This window comes from Zalophus californianus, chromosome 9 (genome assembly GCF_009762305.2).
Source record: "Zalophus californianus isolate mZalCal1 chromosome 9, mZalCal1.pri.v2, whole genome shotgun sequence".
Classification (NCBI taxonomy): domain Eukaryota; kingdom Metazoa; phylum Chordata; class Mammalia; order Carnivora; family Otariidae; genus Zalophus; species Zalophus californianus.
Window position 1 is genome coordinate 88,237,054 of NC_045603.1, and position 22,975 is coordinate 88,260,028.

Here is a 22,975-nt window from a genome sequence, read left to right on the forward strand (position 1 = left end):
GATTAACCAAATGTTTTATATGTGTGCAGTTTTCAATAGGAGTTGAAGTAGACTAATACAATCTCTGCACCCCATTCCTGCAGACACCTAAGAAACTACACATATTTTTCACCCTGTGCTCCAGCACGAAGAACCTATTTACTATTTCTTGTATATCCTTCAAGAGCTTTTGCACTATTGTTTCATAGTTCAGACCCAGGGCAAACAGCCAAACCCAGGTTTGAATTCAGGCTTCACTCTACCAGGTTAAACTGTGATCTTAAACAAAGCCTCAGACTTCCTGTCTGTAAAACAAGGGTAATTACAGTATCTAACATACTGATAATATCATAAGACTTAGAAGTCTACCCAATATGAGGTAACCAAATAACGAGCACTTGATGAATGGTTATTATTATTACAATCAAAGCTAGTCAAATACTCCAGACATAGTACTATAACTGTTGAGTCTAAATTATTACCTATTACATTATTAACTTTATTATGTGTTACCTGTGTTCCCTCTATAGAAGAACATTATGAAGATTTCCAAGTATTTAAGGACATGGTTTTTTATTTATTTTTATTATTTTTTTTTTTTTGAGAGAGAGAGAGAGTGGGAGAGGAGGATAGAAAGAGAGAAAGAGCTAGGGATAAGTAGAGAGAGAACCAGCTGAGCCACCCAGGAGCCCCTAGGACATATTTTTTTAGACAAATTGCAAGAGAATAAACAAACAAAAAAAACCTGAATGATTTAGATGTTAGAAAGAATGATAATGAATGTTATGTTATTTTAAAAAGTCATACCAAACACATAGGATGTTAATCCTAAATAGTAAGTAAATCCCTGATATATACATATCTTTCAAATTCCAGTAGGGAAAAATTACTATAATTAATCTGTACTAATACTTGTAACTTTACTATCTTAATAAAAACCCAGGTAAATGAAATTTTGTTAGAAACAAATGACTATAAAATATTTTAGAAATCTATTATGTTCATATTAATAAGAAAAAAGAGCAAAATGATATATACATTTTTACCAGTCAACAGTTGAGCTAATTATAGATGACTTACACATTTGAAACAGTAATTAAGACAAGGTCCATTATAAATTTGTGCACATTATACTCTTCCAAATTTCTATCTCTTTAACACTTTTGCTTGTGGGATGATATTTCCTACTGATAATACTAAATACATAATTTTAACAATGTCTCTAATTTTTTGTATCTAATGTTTGACATTAGCCAAAGTCCGGATGTACATTTGGAGACATATACATTCAGAAGATGAATTTTAATGAGTATTCAGTGTAAGGTTACATTTCTAAAGTATTTCTCCTTGCTCTTTGGATATACTTTCAAAAACCATATGTTGGAAGAATGTAGCAGCCTAGTCGTTGGGTATGTTAACAGGTTCAAATAGATAAGAAAGAAGGGGGTATCTGTGAGTTCAGTACAAAAACATCTGTGATTTCATATAAATCTTTATTATTATTTTGTTATAACTGGGATTACAAAAAGGGAAATATTCAGTCTTAAAAGTCACTCACAGTTAACATTGCACAATAAAGGACTGGATTTGCTGATAATATTGTTAAATTCATCAAATTTTCACATACATTTATGATGGAATAATAATGACAGTGACAACGAGTATCTGAAACGAAATACACTTTGACTTCCATGAGACTGTTGTCATTCTTTAGACACTTGTGGAAACACAAAGGAAAAATGTAAATGACAATTCACTTCATTGACTAGTTTATGACTTTACTATCTAGAATAACTGCAGACGAAGCAAAGGAATATCTCCTCTCTTAAAATTGTATTATATTTTCAAGGTTGGTCTTTAAGAAATTTCAGAATAGTCATAATTGTGATATAATAAGAGAAAGTGAGTTTTCTATCAAATAAGTATTTGCAGTTGACCTACCTAGACTTTTCTAATTGTTATAAGAGCTGCCTGACTAAAGAAATGAAGGTTACTCTTTTATGAAAATGTTATAATGCTCATACTGAAACCCTCTGTGATTTTTAAAAATCAGCATTTAATCAGCATACTAATATTATTCCAAATCAAAAATTACTTATTACAAAATAATTTGTTACTTTTAAAAAATTGTGATCAGTTCTAATAAGCTTTATTACAGTGACTTGTTTTGCCTAGGATTTTCTTGGTTTCAAAACTGAAATTTCCATGTCCTGAGAATATCACCCTCCTGGTCACAGGTCACTTAAATACATGTTGCCATAAATACACAAAATACTAAATAAAACCAAGAATGAGACTGTTGCCATGAGTCATAAAATTTTGAATTCACCTTAAAAAGGGCAAAGTTAATTTAATTATATTGGTTATAAGAGTATGGTGTTTGTACAAAGTATGTTTAAAGGAAAAAAATGAAGTATGCCTTAGCATAGGTTATTATATGTGCTGCCGAAGCGAGAACTGCCTTAGCATAGGTTATAACAATGATCAAATTTTACCTTAATAAGATACTTACTTCTGCAAAAATTCTTCAGAGCCACATATACTTAGAAGATGATCTTTGGGGAATAACTGGTCATTTGTACAAAAATGTAGAATCTCTGCTGTTAGGTCTTTGACAAGATAATTAGCTAAAAACAAAGGTGAATAATAAAAAGTTAATAAGAGCTTATCATATATTGGCTGGGATAAAAGTTTTGAGCACAAAAAAAGATATATATATTATGAACTATTGTAACTGTCTAGCTCCATCAAGAGGAGTTAAAATGAGATGCATCTCATTTATTAGTCTGGTTAAATTTGGAGATACTTTGAAAAACAATTCTTTGCATTTTCTTTAATCAGTCTGTCTTCATATTACTGACAGAGCTAGATATTGTATTCTTCATGTTAAAATCTTAATACATTGTGGCTCTGCATAAAAAAGTATTCTGTGAGGGCAGCTGGGTGGTTCAGTGGGTTAAGGTTCTGATTTCGGCTCAGGTTGTGATCTCTTGGGTCCTGAGATCAAACCCTGCATTGGGCTGCTCAGAGGGGAGTCTGCTTGTCCCTCTGCCCCTCTCCGTCTCTTGCCTCTCTCTCTCATTCTCTCTCTCAAATAAGTAAATAAATTTTTTTTTTTAAAAGTATTCTATTGTGGTTACTCATAGGGACTTAGGAGATTCAGTGAGTGATAAGTGGCAGGTCAAGAGTCTAACCTAAATCTGTCAGATTCCAAAGCCTGTGCTGTCAATGATTCTAAGTCTCCAAGCTTATTGTTCTTCCTTTCCCATGTGGGAATCACTCAAGTTTCCATGTAGGACAGCATTATAATAACTTTAATGAACATGTGCTTTTTTTTCTCTACCTTCTATGGAGCTCAAAATGTAAGCATACTATAAGGTAAATTCCTTTGTCTTTACATTCCACAATCTCCCCACTAAGCTCTTACATACATATGCCATTTAATAGTGTCCAGAACCATACTGACTTGCTACAGTAATATTTGCCTATTAAATATTTTCCTAATTATAAATGACAACTAGTACAGGGCTCATTTATAACCATAAATGATGATAGTTGAAAATTATATATCTATATCTATATCTATATCTATATATCTCCATGCTTTGAGTGTGATCTCATGGTCTCAATCAATGAAGCAAGTGCAAACAGACTGTACTTATCACCCCTAACCAGTGGGAATTTGAACAGCATACTGCAAACTCTCAATTGTATTCATCTGAGTTGTGTTTAATTTGCAATTATGTCTTTATTTTGCTATAGCTTCTTTTACGTCCATACTTTTTTGTTTGGAAGAAAAGGTTTTTGACACAAACTGGCTAACAAAATGTAGTGCAACTGACATTGCAGGACCTGCCACAAAAAAACGGGGGAAGAGAATAATGCTGGATTTTAAAATGTGGGTTTTATGGTAGATCAAGGTATTTTCTAAGAAATGGTCAGAGAAAAAATGGTAAATATCATCATGGAATTAAGGATTGTGTTAATGGTTTGACATGGCAGAGAGTATCTTAAATACTCTGTTGCTTGGGAATAATGATTGAAATGGTGTTGGAAGCTAGAAGAAAATATGGCCACAGCAAAATCGTGACTGTAAGGGCTCTGACAAGGAAGGGAGAATATTGCCAGTATATGATGGCAAGAAAATATCCCCAGAAACACCAGTTCATTTTAATTAATTTGGCTCTCTAGTTTTTTGCACATAATCCTCTACCTCTTTACCCATCTTTTGAGATATAAGAATCATTGCTTTTTGCTGTATCTTACTTCTTAATTTCTGTTTTCCTTATACTAGGTCCCATTTCCATCAATTAAGTCCCTTTTCTTTTATATATTCAATATTCTCCACTCCAAAGATGCTTTTGTTTTTTCTTAAAATTTCTGTTTCTGTTTAATCTTCCAATAAAATCTCCCGTCATCCATTTCATTCCCTTAAGATAGTATATTTTTAACCATCTCATTACTGCCAAACTTCTTTAAAAAGTAGATAACTTCTGTAAACCATTCTCAATCACTCTTTAATCTCTGCAAACTGACTTCTACTTCCAACACTTGGCAGGTCACAAACGGCCTCCTAATACAGTTCTAACCATGAATCATCTAAATCTGAAAGGAAGGACACTCTAGAGCAATTTTGTCCTTGGAAATAAGGACAAGGGAATCATCTTCACTGAAGTGATAATTGAAGATTATGGAACACAGAATTCTTTGCTCAAAAAACGTAATTCTCTAAAGGATTCCATTTCCTCAGTCTTGGGGAAACTGTTCTCTTTGGATGAAAATGCCTTATCCTCACCCATCTCCTCCTCTTTATTTATCTAGATTTCATTATTCCCTAAATTTCTAGGAACAGCTTCTATTTTTTGTTGAAGTCATTCTTGATATATTCTTCAGATACACTATTTTGTTCTTTATAGCACATCTGTATTTACTAGTAAAACACTTATATAAAGTGGTGAAAGGATCACAGTTTTGGCGTAAAGATTATTTCAAAGTGAAAATATTTGAAATCTTATCTGAACTTTCTTTATCTGACTAAAGCAGAGACTCCCTAATACAGCTTCCATTAACTTCCTTCGGAGGGAATTTCCTGCAAATTCCAGGAAGGAGACAGACTGCCCATCCACTATCATGAATACATATATATAGTTCCTTATTTTCCTATTGAAGTTCCAGGTGACACCCCCTGCACACACACACATATACTTTTATATTAAATTGGTATATAAACCTTTACCTCTGGGTATTCAACAAGTAACGTCTGCATGCATGTGTAAATAACTTTGCCTTTTCTCCTACTAATCTATTGTCAGCTAAGTCACAGCCACCACCCCACCCCCTTCAAATATAAGTGGATAGAGGAAATGTTTTCCTCCCAACAGTGGCATGTGCAGCTCTGTGTGTTTTCTTGAACGTGTCCTTTCTCCTCTGCTTCGTTCTCCTTCTTCCTCTGTACTTCACCCCTTCCTCCATCTCCACTTCCTCCTTCTCATAAACATTTTTAATATGCTTGAGAATAGACATCCTCTTTACTACTATACATCTCAAACACTAGACACAATGACCTAATCAATTTCCTGAAACTTCTCATAAAATTAAAAAATGACCTCCAACTCGCCACATTCAACAAAAGAACATCCAGAGAGAGAGGGAGAGATGTTGGAAATTAAATATTTTAAACTGGAAGAAGAGAAGTGGTTTCCCTAGTTCACAGTTATTCCCTCTTCTCCAGCAACTGAGGCCAATATGACAGAGATTGTGATTGGCTCAGGGTTCAACACCACTGATTTTGGCTTGGCAATCAGAATCCCGCTTTTAGAAATTTGGAATTAGATCTAATAGAGAGACTGAATTTTCTTTAGGGAGCTGGCCAAATAGCATTTAAGCTTGAGAGCTTGGCTTTCCATGTGTTCTGGAAAAGCAAGGGAAACAAGTCAGCAGAAAGCAAGGGAAACCTAAGAAATAGATATATAGAAGAGATGAGGTGAGATGCATACAGGAATTTTGGACTGCTTATTTCATCTGTGCCTTTAGTACATTCCTGAATCTGCTGAATTCTTACTCTTAAATTCTGTAAGAAATCTCTATATTCTTTAAGAGTGTTTTTTTCTTAAGGCAGCAGGAGTTGGTTTTTGTTAGTTTCAAACCAGATGGTCCTAACTAAATATTCTAACATAACATTGTTATGTTTGTAGCCATCTGCACTAACTCAGAATCTTGACTAGAGTAAGAAAGAAAAAATCAAAATAATAATTATGTTAATAACAATCGATGAAAAGAAAATATTTGTTGGCTCATTTTTTGTCAAGAAAAAACAGTTCATAGGTAGAAACTCATTTAGTAACAACTAATGTTTGAAGAACTATTATTGTTTTGCAAAATAGTTTACAATAACAGTGAAATAAAATATTAGACAACTTTAAAGAAATTCTAAAACTTTAGAAAAATAAGAATCATCTGATGAGTTTGATAAAATGCAGATTCCAGGTTCCAGGATCCATCCCCAGAGACTGATTCAATGGACCTATTGCCTAAGGCTCCTATAGTTTGTACAGTGGGAATAAAGACTATGTATAGTTGCCTGTTTTATGTCATAATTTATTCACATTTGAATGACATAGTTGTTTCTAATGGGTAGTATTGCCATTTTCATACATGTATATTCATTCATATTCATCCATATGCTTTATAATCTTTTTGAAATTAGGTTTTGTTTTTAATATGCTAAAAATTTATTATACTTGCCATCAACTATTTTATAGCAGGAAAGTAGTGTCCTGGGGTGAGCTATGTGAAGAGAGTTCTTAAAAACAATAGCTAAACAAATGTTAACAAGAGGTTTCCAGCTGTTTTCTTCTTAACTTCACTTCAGGGCAAAATACTAGCATTTAATAACATTTCTTGTAATGCTTTCAGTCTGTGGACTCAAGGCTATGCAGCTATACCAGCTTTATGTAGATTTTTATACTTATTTGCAAGGTTGCTTACCATATGGTGTAAAATGAAGTAGTTGCGTTGAGTTATCAATACAAATATTTATGTTAAACTTAGTATTAGAAAAGAGCTGATAGGGAAATGCTGTAGTAGTGCTCCAGATCTTCCCTGAATTGGAATTAATGTCAGCTGCATGATATGTTTCTCTTATTCTGAAAAATATATGGAAAATAATACTTAGGAGAAGATTATAAGAAATTTCATGCACAGTTTTGCTGTAGAAGATTTAAAATATGAAAACAATCAGTAGCTGATTTGTGGTACAGTGCTGTTAGTGAGGCCAGACTGGTAAAGATTACAATTATACCAAAACAACTGTAAAGGACCATTCTTTAGATTTCCCCAGGAGCATCTCATGTGAAGCAATTAAGAATACATTGTCATTCATTAGGCATGAAAATTCACTCTGAACAATGATTACTTCCTTCACTGACATTACTTTTGAAGCCTAAATGCCTCCCCTTGGTTTTTGATAAATTTCTCAAGCTGGAAGTCACCCATTTTGATTTAAGGATTTTTTAAAATAAATTACCTTGTGTCCAATTGGTAAATACCATTCTTGGCTGTAAATTTTTGGATTTTACACAAATCTCTGGATTTTGCATAAGTAATTTAGCCCAGAAGTCATTTGTACACACTGAACAATCCTTTATTGCTCAAATGAGTCAGAGAATTGCAAAATAGTTTATCCTTGGAGCCAGAAGCCTTGAGCTTGAATCCTGATTCTTCCAATTAGTAGTTTTATGGTCAGAGGCAAGTTATTTCACCAGTTCTTTGTTTGTACAAATGAAGATATTTGTATCTACTTCAAAGATTCATTGCAAGGATTAAAAGTGAAAAGGCATGCAAAAGATTCTTGTAGAATGTAAGCATATACCCATATGATGTACCATAATTATCATTATATATTATTATAGCTGAATCCTTGTCGACCCATGTTATTGCCCACGTGTAGAATATAACATAAAATTATTTGCAACTTAGATGTTTTAAAATGCCTTTGATGATGAATATGAAATCATGGGGTTTTTTTGTTGTTGTTGCTGTTAATTATGCAGACATCTAAATTTTGTAGTGCTAGTCCCAAAGAGAAAGTTATATGTTTTGTGTATAGAGGGTATACTATGCATTCTATGTAATGTATCGATATGAATTACATCCTTGGCATTCATTCTTTTTGTGCAGCATTAAAGTAGTGCCAGGCTCACTGAAGTAGCTTAATCTCTATGCCCTTAAATTGTACAGAAACCTCCCCTCCTTGAGGGGCCTGACAAATGAAAAGTGCATGGCATGCATCAGAATCACCTTATTTTCTGAGTCCCATCCTCATCCTTGCTGATTCAATAGCTCTATGGAGGAATCTTCACATTTTCCCTACTAACAGCTTCCCAAGTAAGCCATTACTGCTGCTACTTCGGAACTACAGTTTGAGAACCCATTGTTTAGGATAAAGATTTGGGCCACTCTCCTTTGTTATACCTACAATAAAAGTCTAGACTCCAGTTCTGGTTGAGGGGCTTTATGATTTATCATTCACCGTATGATAGGATACTACTCCATGCATACATGACTTAAGCTTCTACTGTTTGGGAAAATTAAATTTAAAATGCAAATTAATGACTTATTCTCTCCTAAAATTTTGTTGAGTGTCTACTGTATTCAAAACTTTTCATATGCTATGCCATTTTATTACATTTTTAACAAAAGTATGACACATTCCTTGAAAGATGTGGCTTAAAAATATGTCAAAACAAGAAACCAAATCCAGCAAATTAGATAGCTTCTTTAAAGGGTGTATGACAGAAATATCAGTAACACTTTTAGGTATGGTTATTTAAATATTAGACAAAAAAACAGATGAAATTGGATACATCAATCCATTCTATTGTGACCCTCTTATGAAATTTGGCTTTCAAACTCAATTTGATCTTCCTTTGAATTAAGAGCCTTGGACAGTGCCTAGTACATAGATCCTCTGAAATAGTTGCTGTTGAATGAATAGTGTGTTTGTGTACAAAATAATTATGCATCTATAAATTTAATTATTTTATATATGAATATACATCAAAAAAGATTATTGAAAAGCAAGTGTGTGTGAATATAACCTATATCTTCCTTTCACTACTCTATAAAGTTTATTATTGTTTGTTTGTCTGTTTTAGTTTTCATGGTTACTTTGAAAAGAACCATTGAGAAAAATTACATTTAAAAATTCAGAAAATGCACCACGAGCTACTGACAAACCATTATGTAAAATATTTTGTGTCACTATTGCATCCACAAAGATTTCCTCTAAGAATATTACATTATGTTAAAAAAAAGTGATGGGAAGGTCTAGTAATAAGTGTTTTGTCAATGGATTTATACTGAGTGATATCTTGTGATATTAAGAGAGCTTTTTCTCATGCTTAGAGGGTAGAAATGATCACATCTTAGATTTAAAGTGTAAAGTTCCTGGCAGTGCTTGTCCATTTTTGACAGTGAGTAGTTTATTCTTAAAAGAATCAATATTGATGTCTTTAAAGATCCTAATTTAGATATCCAAAGAGTCATTTTAATTTTTTTCTGTGAACAAGTGAGACATTAATTAAATATTAAATATTTTCATGGATTTGAGGTCCTTGGTTTATTTGTTTGTTTGTTTTTTGTTTTTTATCTGTGTGCCTTTCAATTCTTCAATAGGGTTACAAGTTTTTTAGGGCAGAGACCTTGCTTTTCTGTTTGTTCTACATTTGAATATCTCTCATACATGGACTAGTTATTAGGCTTTCCAATAACCTTTTAAATTAATGATTAAATAAATGATTCCAGTCTTTAATCCCAAACTATCATTTAGTAGTAAGCTGCTATAGCTGATAAATAAATTGTAGTTCATTTATATGTGTATTTATTATTTTTAAAACAGCTATAAATAGATAAAAATCAAGAGAACAAAATGTAAATGCATTAATTTTTCAAAATTTTCAGGAACCTTAGCAATAGAAGAGATGGCATTATATAAATTTTAACTGCTAATGAGAAACTTCTTAAAAAAAGACATCTATATTTATAAGTTCATTTTAAATGGGCAAAAAGAGTATCAGTGATGTTTTTGTAATATCCCCTAGTGAACAAATTTGTTTTTCAGTGGACAAACACCCATGCATTTGCTCATTTATTTTGGCAGTTCATTCGAGATAAGATTAAATTATTAAAAGGAGGACACTCTCACCATTTTAAATAGTATATCCCAAGTAAGAAGGATAAATCTATGCTATTTTGTGACAGAACCAGAGAAGTTAGTTAGTTATGTCATTAAATGAAAAATTAATTCACTGCTGACTAAATGATCAATAGATAGCAAGGGCAGGTATGAAATATGAAACATTTAGCTTTAACTAAATTTTCAAGAGAATAAAATTATTTGACTAAAAACAACAAAAACAATACCAGAAGTTAATGAACTAATTTGTCACAAATTTACATTTTTCATTATATTAAAATTATTTAAAAACTTTAACATTTTACATTCAAAATTAATCAGTGATGTTAAATTAAAATAGACAAATTTATGCTGGTACAGAAAGTTCAAAGTTTAATGAAATAGCAACACTCACGTTTTTACTTTGTCGCAGAAGGAGGCCAGAGTCTTATTACTGCCTTGAGGTACTTCAACTAGCTGAAGAGAACAACCTGTCAGCTTAAAATAAAAACTGTTAAATTAATATAGTTTGGTGTGGAGAAAACATTAATACAATTCTACAATTTTAATTTTGTTTTAAAGATTCTGTTGGGAAGGAAGATTTTCCTCTGCCCTATTGTCCTTCTAGCTGGACTTAGCATCAGATTGACAGGAGACAAAATAACAGGAGAAAATCAAATTTCACAGGCCTGAGTATGGGGAATCCACACAGAGAGGAGATTACAAAAACAATGAGGCAACCCCAAATTTTTGTGAGGTGAGGAGAGGGGTAGGGGCCTGAGGACACAAAGGGGAGGAAAGCCATTAGCAAGAAGGTGAAAGGAAATGTTTGAAAAGCAAGAGTTGCCCTATTATGCATGTAAGTTCCTTAGGTAAAGGGGAGTCTCTGTTATTAGCTGTCTTCCTGTTGCAGGCTCTGCTTTCCAAGGTAAATTCAAGCAGTTATGGGGGAAGTGGAGAGTTTTTCAGCATCTGCTTGGTATTTATTACTTTTAACTTGATATAACTTTTATACCAAAGTGGCACAATTTGGGACATCTCATCTTGCATCACTTCAGTTCATTCTGTTTTTTATTTTTATTTTGGGGGGATTTTTTTAAGTGAAATAATGTGTATAGAAAATGTCTGACTCTTAAATATATAATTTAAGTTTGAGGAATGTAGACAACCATGCTATCAATATCACAATAAAAATATAGAACATTTCCATCACATGAGAAAGTGCCCCCATACCTCCTTCTGTTAAACTGTACATCCATTTGGTAACTACTGTTATTCAGATTGCTAACATTATAGATTAAGTCTATGTTCTCCTTTCTTTTTTTTTTCACTCAAATGATACATATTTTTAAATTTATCTGTGTTGCTACACATCAATAGTTCATTTTTTTATTGCCAATTAGTACTATTCTATTGATGACTATTTCACAATTTGTTTATCCATCTTCCTGTGGATGGGCATTTGAGTTGTTCATAGTTTTTATAAAGAAAACCATTAATTTTCATATACAAATATTTATGTGGACCTGTGTTTTATTTCTTATCAATAAATCCATAAATGGCTCAGTCAGAAGGTGAGTGTATGATTAACTTTAAAAGAAGTAATTTTTGCTTTGTGTGTATTGATGCTGTTATTAGGTACATAACACATTTAAGTTTATTGTATTTTCTGGATTGACCCTGCTGTCATTATGAAATGATAATAATACAAATACTAATAATACTCTGCCTTGAACTGTGCTTTTCCTGCTATTAATAATCAGCTTTTTGTTTGCTGATTTAATATTATATCTTTTTATTTTTTATTTTCAACTTATTTGTGCCTTAAGTTTATCTCTTGTAGATAGTAATTAAATCTTTTTTTTTATCTAGTTTGTCAATTTCTCCTTTTTACTTGGAAAGTTTAGTCTATTTATATTTAGTATACTTATGGATATTGTTGGATTTAAGACTGCCATACTCATTTTTGTTTCTATTTGTTTCTATTCTGTTTTATTCTTCTATTTTTCCTTCCCTGCTTTTTTTTGGTTTATTTAATTTTTTTTTCATTTCATTTAATTCCTCTTTTGGAATTTTAGTTTTTCTTCTCAGTATTATTTTTCTAGTGGCTGTCTTAGCTTCGAAGTAACAATATGCATCCTTAATATATCACAGTGTACTTAGAATTCATACTGTACTACTGCATTTACAATGTAAGAATTCACAATAGCAAATAACATTTACCCTCCCATCCTTTATGCTATTGTTGTCATATATTTTTCATCTATCTATATATATAATAACTCTCAATAAAATATGCTGTTGTTTTGCTTTACATAGCTATCAAAAATAGGTTTTCATAGTTACTAATATATTTACCACTTATACTGCTCTTTGTTCATTTCTTCTTTCTTTTTTTTTTTTAAGATTTTATTTACTTATTTGTCAGAGAGAGAGAGCACAAGCAGGGGAAGTGGCAGGCAGAGTAGGTAGAGGGAGAAGCAGGCTCCCCGCTGAGCAAGTAGCCCAATGCAGGACTTGATCCCAGGACCCTGGGATCATGACCTCAGCCAAAGGCAGATGCTTAACCAACTGAGCTACCTAGGCACCCCACTTTATTCATTTCTAGATTCCATCTGGTGTCATTTTCCTTGCATTCAAAGCACTTATTTAGTATTTTTGTGTGCATGTTAGCTGACTAATTTCTCTCAGCATTTGTTTACATATCTATTTCATTTTAAGTTTTGAAGTGTATACTCAATGGATACAAAAGTATGGTGATGTGTATATATATATATATATATGTATGTGTATATATATGTATGTATATATATAGATATTATCTATATATTATATAGGTATAGATATATGTCTTTTAAAATGTCATTCCATTGTTGTCTGGCTTCTATTGTTTCTGATAGAAATTTGCTTTGATTCAGATTGTTGTTCCACTGTGTGAAATCTGTTTTCCCTTGCTGCTGTCCTTTATGATTTTCTCTTTACCTTTTGTTCACAAATGTTTATGATTTGTCTTACATGTGGTTGTCTTTGTATTTATTCTGTTTGGGAATTGTTGAAATTCTTAGATCTGTAATCACTGGGTAATTTTCCATTTCAGGTATTATATTTTCAGTACTAGAATTTTCATAGTCTTTATTTTTTTTTGTAGTTTCTAACTTTCTCTTGAGATTCTTCATTGGTCTACTCATTATGTCCACCTTTTACTTCATCTACTTCAACATTCTTTTTATAACTACCTTAAAGTCTCTATCTGTTAATTTCAACATCTGGACTGTGTCAGAATCTCTTTGTATTGACTGGGTTATTTTCTTGATTTTGGGCCAAAATTCCTTGCTTCTTTTACATATCTGTGTATTTATTATTATATGTTCAACATTATACATGACGCCTTATAAATTGTGTTGGTTTTTTTTACAATGTATATAATTTTCTCTGGCAGGCAGTAAGACCCTTTGGTCTCTTCAGCCTTTTTGTTAAGCCACATCTGTTTTGGTAGGTGCAGCATTCACTCTAGAGTATTTGTTTTATACTCTTAAGAGATAGCTTTGGGTAATCTCAGTTGGATGCCTGAAGTACTCAGCTCAGTGTCTTCTCTTGCTAGGTTAGAACTTCGGCACTGCATAACTTACACTTGTGTGTGGTGAACACACTTGCTTGGCCAAAAATCTACAGTAAATCTCATGCAGATTTCTGACTCCCACCCATTGCATAGCTGGAAATGTCCTCTGCTCTGTAATGCAGGCTCTGCCTTCTCAAGCTTAGTGATAATGTTGGTTAAATTGGGCTCTACTGTCCTGCTCTACTAGCAAGAAAGTGCCCCCAAGCTGAAAGGAGGATGATCATACAACACTGGGGTGTTTCCCTTCTCTCAAGGGTCATGTCCTATACTGCCTTCTGTTCAGTGCCTGAAATCAGGAGTTTAGTACTTGTTATTCTGCTCTGATCAGAAAGAGATGTCCCTAAAATTCATTGACTTTTAATGCAGAGCAGTTGAGTTGCTACCTCCCCTGCATATGCTTCAGACAGAATTAGGTATTTCTTCTCCTGTGGACTCATTCTGTTATTTTACTTTGTTGCCATTATTTGTTGACAAGTTAATTTGAACAATATGCTATTTCTGAATCAAGTATCATGTCTTTTCTTTGCATTCATTATGCCTAGTATATCATGTTATTTTAAGAATATGATAGTTGTTGAATAAATGAGGAATTCTTTTGCTTCACCCTGTAAATTGCAGCTGCAATAATGTTTTTTTCTTTTTTCTTTCTTTCTTTCTTTCTTTTTTTTTTTTACTGTTTACTTCTAGTTTCACTTGTGTCTGGACTCAGGGTAAGCAGAGAAATATTCAAATATTATACAAGAAACTCTATGGTGACTAAATTGATTGGAGAACTACTGATGAAACCATTAAGATGAATTGTACATGATTGCTTAATTTCCTACTCTTGGAATGATCCCAATAGAAGATGCCAGCCAACAGTATAATTTAGGAGCCTCTGGGCAAAAGGACATTTTTCCTACCATAATGACATAAAGTTTTAATTTATGACAGTATGACTCAAAATATAAATCTAATGAGATATATGTATGTTTCTGTGTGTACATAATAACAATAAGAATCAAAAGTACTTTCATCAAAACCTCCAATTATGACATTTTTATCCAATAAAATGTAAGGACTATAACATTTTATTTAGTTTTGACCAAACTGGACCTTTAAAAATGATATAATTTTTTTCTTTCTTCAGAAAAAAAATCATTAATTTAGGAACACAAAATTTGTGAATAATAAATTATTTTTTCACAAATAATATTAATACATTTTCCTGTTTAAGATTAGTGACTCTCATTACTAAATTAATCCAGTACATTATTGGATGATTCTTTCAGATTGTTTTTTTTTTTTAAGTCAACATATATAATACATACCTCTCTATTCTTTAGCCATGTATTTTCCCAGGTCCTGGGTAAAGAAGAACCTTCAAAAGGCATCAGAGAATGTTCCACAATGTCCATATTTCTGCCTCTTTTATTCTCTTCTTTTGGCATGAAGTCAGTTGAAAAGGATGGATATATAGAAGGGATGCTACTTTCAAATCCTATGTGGTAGTTATGATTTTCATTTTCTAATTCTCTCTGTGAATTAATTTTATCCAAACTAGTGGATGATGAAGCTAAAATATTGAATCTGTAATCATCAACACCATGATATTTTCCTATGGGGTTTCCCCAAGAGCTTCCTTTGTTCGTGTTTTCAGGATTTGGTAGCACAGAGCTCCTAAAGCCAATTACTGGTGTTTTCCTAACTTGGTGACAGGAGAGTTCTGAGCTTTTAGAAGTTAATTCATTCAAGGATATTTGGTGTGTTTCATCTAACGAATGTGTTCTTGAGTCCCCGCTTGGTGCACTGGGAACAAAAACAGTGTTTTCTTCATTTTCACTCTGATAGAGCGGAATGTTATTACTGATCTCATCTACTAGCTGATCAAAACCCAGGCTGACTGGGCTAGGGAAAAGGAACTGATTTACAGAGTGAAATTCTTGGTGCTCATGCTGCTCTTGATGTGATTCACTGGTATTTAGATCTGTTTTCCAACAATATGCCATTTTTTTATTTTATGTAAATGAGAGGGTTGATTCTGCTCCAGATATATACCTGATGATATTATAAAAGAGGATAGGAATTTTCCTAGAGAAAACATAAAAAGAAACAAAAAATTCTTTGATTATGAAATAAAAGAACTTGCAAAAAACAATACGATGAGTAAATATATAACAATTGTTTTGAAGCTTCTTCTTAACAAATAAAATTATTCATGAATAATCTAAAACTCCATCGGGGCTCACAACATTAAAGTCTGTAGGGGGAGTATTGACTTTGGATTTGTGAAACTCCTATAAGAGAAAAATAAGTCCACCTGAATTATGACAGGAATTTCATGAATCAATCAAAAGTCAAAATTCCCCTTTGAACTCCTTTTCCTATTGAAGATCCACTTGCCTCCACTTATCATCTCCCTCTGAATTCAACTATCTATAAGAATGCTAGCATGTTAAAATCTTCTATTAGGTAAACAGTCTCTTTATCAGCAATTACTCCATTCCTAGACATAGTCTTAACTTTTTTCTCCTTGCCATAACCCCATAACCAATTTTCTTTAAGTTGGCTAGACCCTTTCTTCCCCTTCCCAAAACTCTTTAAACAATTGCAAACTTCTTCTTTTTTAAGATTTTATTTATTTATTTGACAGAAAGAGACGCAGTGAGAGAGAGAACACAAGCAGGGGGAGTGGGAGAGGGAGAACCAGGCAGACTTTCCGCTGAGCAAGGAGCCTGATGTGGGGCTCTATCCCAGGACCCTGGGACCATGACCTGAGCTGAAGGCAGACTGAGCCACCCAGGCGCCCCAACAATTGCAAACTTCTTTCATTATTTCTCCAAAATGACTTTCATTAGGTTCACAAATGAGCTTCATGTCAGTAAATTCTGTTGACATTCATCAGTTTCTTTTTTTTTATTTAAAGATTTTATTTATTTATTTGATGGTAGGCAGGAGGAGCTGCAGGCAGAGGGAGAGGGCGAAGCAGGCTCCCCACTGAGCAGGGAATCCTTTCTGGGGCTCCATCCCAGGACACTAGGATCATGACCTGAGCCAAAGACAGGCCCTTACTGGACTGAGCCACCCAGTCACTCCAATATTCATCAGTTTCTATTTTACTCTATCTCTCTACAATCCTTATTCCATTCACCATACTTCTCATTTTAAAATTTTTTGCTTTCTTAGTTTGACTCTCTGTGATATTGTACTCTCTGAGTCCTTCTTTGTTTATTCTTTCTCAAAAACTCCTTTGCTTATTACTCATTTTCCACTTGACACTTGTCAGAGCTTCTTTTCTCCTCAATTATTCTTTCCTTGTAAGTTATTTCATACTTCCTATGGCTTAAAGTACCATTTATATGTTAATGACTCCAACCTAGACTATTCTTATTATTACCTTCTCAGTGCCTCCACTTGGAAACTTTTTAACCTCCAAGAGAAAGTCCAAGACTTGTATCATAGTTCACCCAAGAACCTGCCCCTATCCCGGTGTTCTCTGTAATAGAAAATGACTTGACCATCCACTCAATTGCTCAGACCAGAAACCAGAGTTTCATCTTTGAATCTTACCTCATCTTTATTCTCCTATATCAAATAAACTACCAGTTCCTATAGAAAATCTTTCTTCTCCCTGTCTGCCACTGCCACAATCCTAGTCTAAAGCTTTTATCCCCTTAATTTGAATGTGGCATTGTCTCTGAAACTGCTTCTACATTTTCTGCATCCATTCTTGTGTCCTATAATCCATTTTTTTTAATATTATAGTGATGTATTTAAGAGACTAAGCTAGTATATCTTCTGGATATAGCTTGTCAGTGGTTTTCTCACTGCCTCAGGATAACATCTATAGATGCTATATATGTAAGAATTTGCTTTCCCATTATATCATTAGACCATGTTAATCTTTCTCACTTAAAACTCAGTACCTAGTATTTTGCTTTACTCACAGTAGTTGCACATTTGTATTTGTTGAACAGATGATTTAATAAGTTAAAAAATTATAATTGAGTTATAAGAAAATGAAATTGAAGTGTGTCTTTTTTATCAATTTTTAAATTCATATCCCTTAAATATAAAAATTATTTTTATTTTTTATTTTAAGGGAATTTTTAAATTCCCTTAACAATTATAAAAAGGGATAATTATGATAGTGGTTCACTATCAAATATGATTCTCTATCAGTATTTTGCAATGGCAATTGATTTTTATTCTGTTAGAACTAAGATTTACTTAAACTCATAATGACCTAAGAAATAAATGAGTAAGATTTATTGTACTGTTTTACTCAAGAAATTGAACTGATAGATTTAGGGAAAGGTTTCAGTTCAATGCAGTCAAGAATTAAACTGATAGTTCTATCCACGTCGATACAAATGCATTCATCCTTTCTGATGGCTGAGTAATATTCCACTGTGTTTATGGACCACATCTTCTTTATCCCTTTGTCTGTTGAAGAGCATCTCGGCTCCTTCCACAGTTTGGCTAGTGTGGACGTTGCTGCTGTGAACATTGGGGTGCATGCGCCCCTTCTTTTCACTACATCTGTGTCTTTGGGGTGAATGCCCAGTGGTGTAATTGCTGGGTCGTAGGGTGGCTCTAATTGTAACTTTTTGGGGAACCTGCATACTGTTTTCCAAAGTGGCTGCACCAATTTCATTCCCACCACCAGTGTAAGAGGGTTCCCATTTCTCCACAACTTCTCCAACATCTGTTGTTTCCTGCCTTCTTAATTTATGCCCTTCTAACTGTAAGGTGGTATCTTAATGTGGTTTTGATTTGAATTTCCCTGATGGCTTTTCTTTTTCAAATTTTGAAAGATGACAAATAGCCTTCAGGGGCGCCTGGCTGACTTAAGCGTCCGACTCTTGATTTTGGTTCAAGTTGATCTCAGGGTCATGAGATCAAGCCCTGCGTTAGGGTCCATGCTCCATAGAGTCTTACCTGAGATTCGCTCTCTCCCTCCCACTTTATCCTTCTCCTCTCACTCTCTCCCTCTCAAAAATAAATAAATGTATCTTTTAAAAAAGGAAAAAAAAGGAATTAAACTGATAGATTTGGGGAAAGACTTCCAAGAGATGTAAGTAAGAAGTGTATAGAATGAAGTGTTAACCAAAAAAAATTAATCTATAAAATGTTATTCCAAACTATTCTAATTCATAGGTCACATTATCTAGCCACAGTCTTTTTCAGGAATTGCCATTTTTTATCTTCATGTTAGTAATGAATACTACGGTTCATTAAAACAATGAAACTCAGGGCAACTGGATGGCGTAGTCAGTTAAGCATCCAATTCTTGGTTTTGACTCAGGTCATGATCTTGGGATCATGGGATCGAGCCTCATGTTGGGCTCCATGCTGGGCATGGAGTCTGCTTGAGATTCTCTCTTCCTCTCCCTGTGCCCCTCCTGCTCATGCTCTCTCTCTCTCTAAACTTAATAAATACTGAACATGATAAAAAATAAATAAATAATAAAATAAAAGTAAAATAATAAAAATAAATAAAATATTAAAACAAAAATGAGACTCTCTCATCTGACTCTGTCATGAAACTCAGGATTTGTCAGCAGGTGTGACTTTAATTCTGACAACCATAGTTAATAGCCTGTTGCAGTCTTTCTTAGCCCAGCCTGCTCTATCTTAGTTTAAATATGGTAAATGAGGTTATATCAAGGTGATTTTAATAAATTTACAAATAAAACCCAAACCCAGCAAGAGGAAGATCAACAAAATTGATAAGCTTCCAGCAAGACTCATCCAAAAAAAAAAAAAAAAAAGAGAGAGCACCCAAATAAACAAAATCACTAATGAAAGAGGAGGCATAACAACCAACATTACAGAAATACAAACAGTTGTAACAGAATGTTATGAAAACCTATGTGCCAACAAACTGGACAACTTAGAAGAAATGGATAAACTCTTAAAACATAGCCTATCAAAACTAAAACAGGAAGAAATAGAAAATTTAACAGACCAATTACCAGCAATGAAATTGAATCAGTAATCAAAAAACTCCCAAAAAACAAAAGTCCAGGACCAGATGGCTTTACAACAAATTCTACCAAACATTTAAAGAAGAGTTAATACCTATTCTCAAACTATTCCAAAAAATACAAGAGGAAGGAAAACTTCCATATTCATTCTATGAGGTCAGTATCACCCTGATACCAAAAGCAGATAAAGACAGCACAAAAAAAGAGAACTGTAGAAGCACCTGGGTGGCTCAGTCTGTTAAGCGCCAGACTTTTGATTTCAGCTCAGGTCATGATCTCAGGGTCCTGGGATCATGCCCCATGATGGGCTCCGTGCTCAATGGGGAGTCTTCTTGAGGATTCTCTCTTCCTCACCCTCTGTCTCTCCCCCTACTCATGTTCTCTCTCTCTCAAATAATCTTTTTTTTTTAAAAAGAGAACTACAGACCAATATCTCTTATGAATATAGATGCAAATATCCTTAACAAAATATTAGCAAACTGAGTTCAACAATACATTAAAAAAAACCATACACCATGACCAAGTGGGATTTATTCCCAGGATACAAGGGTGGTTCAATATTCACAAAACAATCAACGTGATATGTTACATCAATAAGAGAAAGAATAAAAACCATATGGTTATTTCAGTGGATGCAGAAAAAGCATTTGATAAAGTACAACATCCATTCATGATATAAACCCTCTGCAAAGTAGGTCTGGAAGGAATAGAGCTCAACTTGATAAAGCCTTGTATGAAAAACCCACAGCCAACAGCACACTCAATAGGGAAAAACTCAGAGCTTTTCCTCTAAGGTCAGGAACAAGTTAAGGATGCTCACTCTCAAACATTTTTATTCAATATAGTACTGGAAGTTCTAGATATAGTAATTAGACCATATAAAGAAAAAAAAGGCATCCAAATTGGTAAGGAAGAAGTAAAACTCTCGTTTTCAGGTTACATGATACTATATATAGGAAACCCTAAAGACTCCACCAAAAATCTACTGGAACTGATAAATGAATTCAGTAAAGTTGCAGGATATAAAGTCAATGTACAGAAATCTGTTGCATTCCTATACACTAGTAATGAAGCAGCAAAAAGTGAAATCAAGAAAACAGTCACGCTTACAATTGCACCAAAACCAAAAAAATACCTAGGAATAAACTAAAGAGGTGAAAGACCTGTACTCTGAAAATTATAAAACACCAATGAAAGAAATTCCAGATGACACAAAGAAATGGAAAGACATTCCATGCTCGTGGATTGGAAGAACAAATATTGTTAAAAGGTCTATACTGGGGTGCCTGGGTGGCTCAGCCAGTTAGGCGGCTGCCTTTGGTTCAGGTCATGATCCTGGGGTCCTGGGATCGAGCCCCATATGCGGCTCCCTGCTCAGCGGGGAGCCTGCTTCTCCCTCTCCTTCCCACTGGTGCTCTCTTTCACTATGTCTATCTCTCTCAAATAAATAAAATATTTTTTTAAAAAAGGTCTACACTACCCAAAGCAATTTATGCATTTAATATAATTCCTATAAAAATACCAACAGCGTTTTCCACAGAACTAGAAAAGACCATCCTAAAATTTGTATGGAGCCACAACCTTAAACAGCCAAAACAATCTTGAAAAGAAAAACAAAGCTGGAGTTACCAGAGCCCAGATTTCAAGTTACGTTACAAAGCAGTAGTAATTAAAAGAGTAGGGTACTGACATAAATATGGACACATAGATCAATGGAATAGAACAGCAAACCTAGAAATAAACCCACAATTATATGGTCAATTAATCTTTGACAAAGGGGGAATGAATATTCAGTGCGAAAAAGACAGTATCTTCAACAAATGGTGTTGGGAAAACTGGACAGCCACATGTAAAAATAATAAAACTGAACCACTTTCTTTTATAATACACAAAAATAAACTCAAAATGGATTAAAGACCTAAATGTGAGACCTGAAACCATAAAAATCCTTAAAAAGAGCACAGGCAGTAATCTCTCTGACATCAACTGTAGGAGCATTTTTCTAGATATGTCTCCTGAGGCAAGGGAAACAAAAACAAAAATAAATTATTGGGACAATGTCAAAATAAAAATGTGAATAAAAAGGGAACAATCAACAAAACCAAAGGGTAACCTATCAAATGGGAGAAAATATTTGCAAATGACATATCTGATAAAGGGCTAGTATCAAAATATATAAAGAACTGATAAAACACAGCAGCCAAAAAAACCAGATAATCCAATTAAAAAATGGACAGAAGACACGAAGAGACATTTCTCCAAGGAAGACATACAGATGGATAACAGACACATAAATAATGCTCAACATTTCTCATCACCTGGGAAATGCAAATCAAAACTTGCTTTGAAGTTATCACCTTACACATGTCAAATGGCTAAAATCAAAACCACAAGAAAACAAATACTGGCAAAGATGTGGAGAAAAAAATCCTCTTGCAGTGTTGGTGGGAATGCAAACTGGTACAGCCACTGTGGGAAAGTTTGGAGATTCCTCAAAAAGTTAAAAATAGAACTACCCTACGATCCAGTAATTGAACTACTGGGTATTTACCCCAAAAGTACAAAAACAATAATTCAAAGGGATACGTGCACCCCTATGTTGATTGCAGCATTACATTATTTACAGTAGCCAATATGGAAGCAGCCTAAGTGTCAATCAATAGGGCAATGGATAAAGGAGAGGTGGTGTGTATACACACACACACACACAAACACACACACACACACACACACACACACACACACTGGAATACTATTTGTAACAATATGGATAGAGCTAGGGAATATAATGCTAAACAAAACACGTCAGTCAGAGAAAGACAAATACATGATTTCACTCGTATGTGGAAGAAACGAAACAAAGGAGCAAGGGAAACAAAAGAGAGAGAGACAAACCAAGAAACAGATTCTTAGCTATAGAGAGAAAACTGGAGGTTACTGAAGGGGAGGCAGGTGGGTAGTTGGGGGAAATAGAGGATGGGGATTAAAGAGTATACTTATCATGATGACAAAAAATAAAATGATAAAAAATTAAGCAAATTAAAATTTAAAAAGTGAAAAAATGTGATTTTTCTTTATACATAAAAAATAAAGTGACTATAATTTTTTTGTGGCTTCGAAGAACTGATTGGATTTTTAAAAATGATTTTTTAATTTTGTCGAGCCATTAAAGAAGATCTTTAAAGGTATCACTAGTCTGATCCTGAAGTTAAAAATTCCTTTAGACTGTAGCAT

General features: G+C 33.7%; 1 protein-coding gene across 1 annotated transcript in view; it reads right to left on the reverse strand.

Annotated features, from left to right (window-relative positions):
* The window catches only part of PIK3C2G (phosphatidylinositol-4-phosphate 3-kinase catalytic subunit type 2 gamma), a 382,139-nt gene that overhangs the window by 331,342 nt on the left and 27,822 nt on the right, over window positions 1–22,975 (reverse strand). Inside the window, exons 2-5 of the mRNA XM_027593856.1 lie at window positions 15,083–15,842; window positions 10,569–10,651; window positions 6,967–7,124; window positions 2,492–2,606 (exon numbers count right to left, since the gene is read on the reverse strand). Of these exons, the coding sequence (XP_027449657.1) occupies window positions 2,492–2,606; window positions 6,967–7,124; window positions 10,569–10,651; window positions 15,083–15,760 (1,034 nt within the window). The 5' untranslated portion in view covers window positions 15,761–15,842. The remainder of the gene's footprint in view (window positions 1–2,491; window positions 2,607–6,966; window positions 7,125–10,568; window positions 10,652–15,082; window positions 15,843–22,975) is intronic.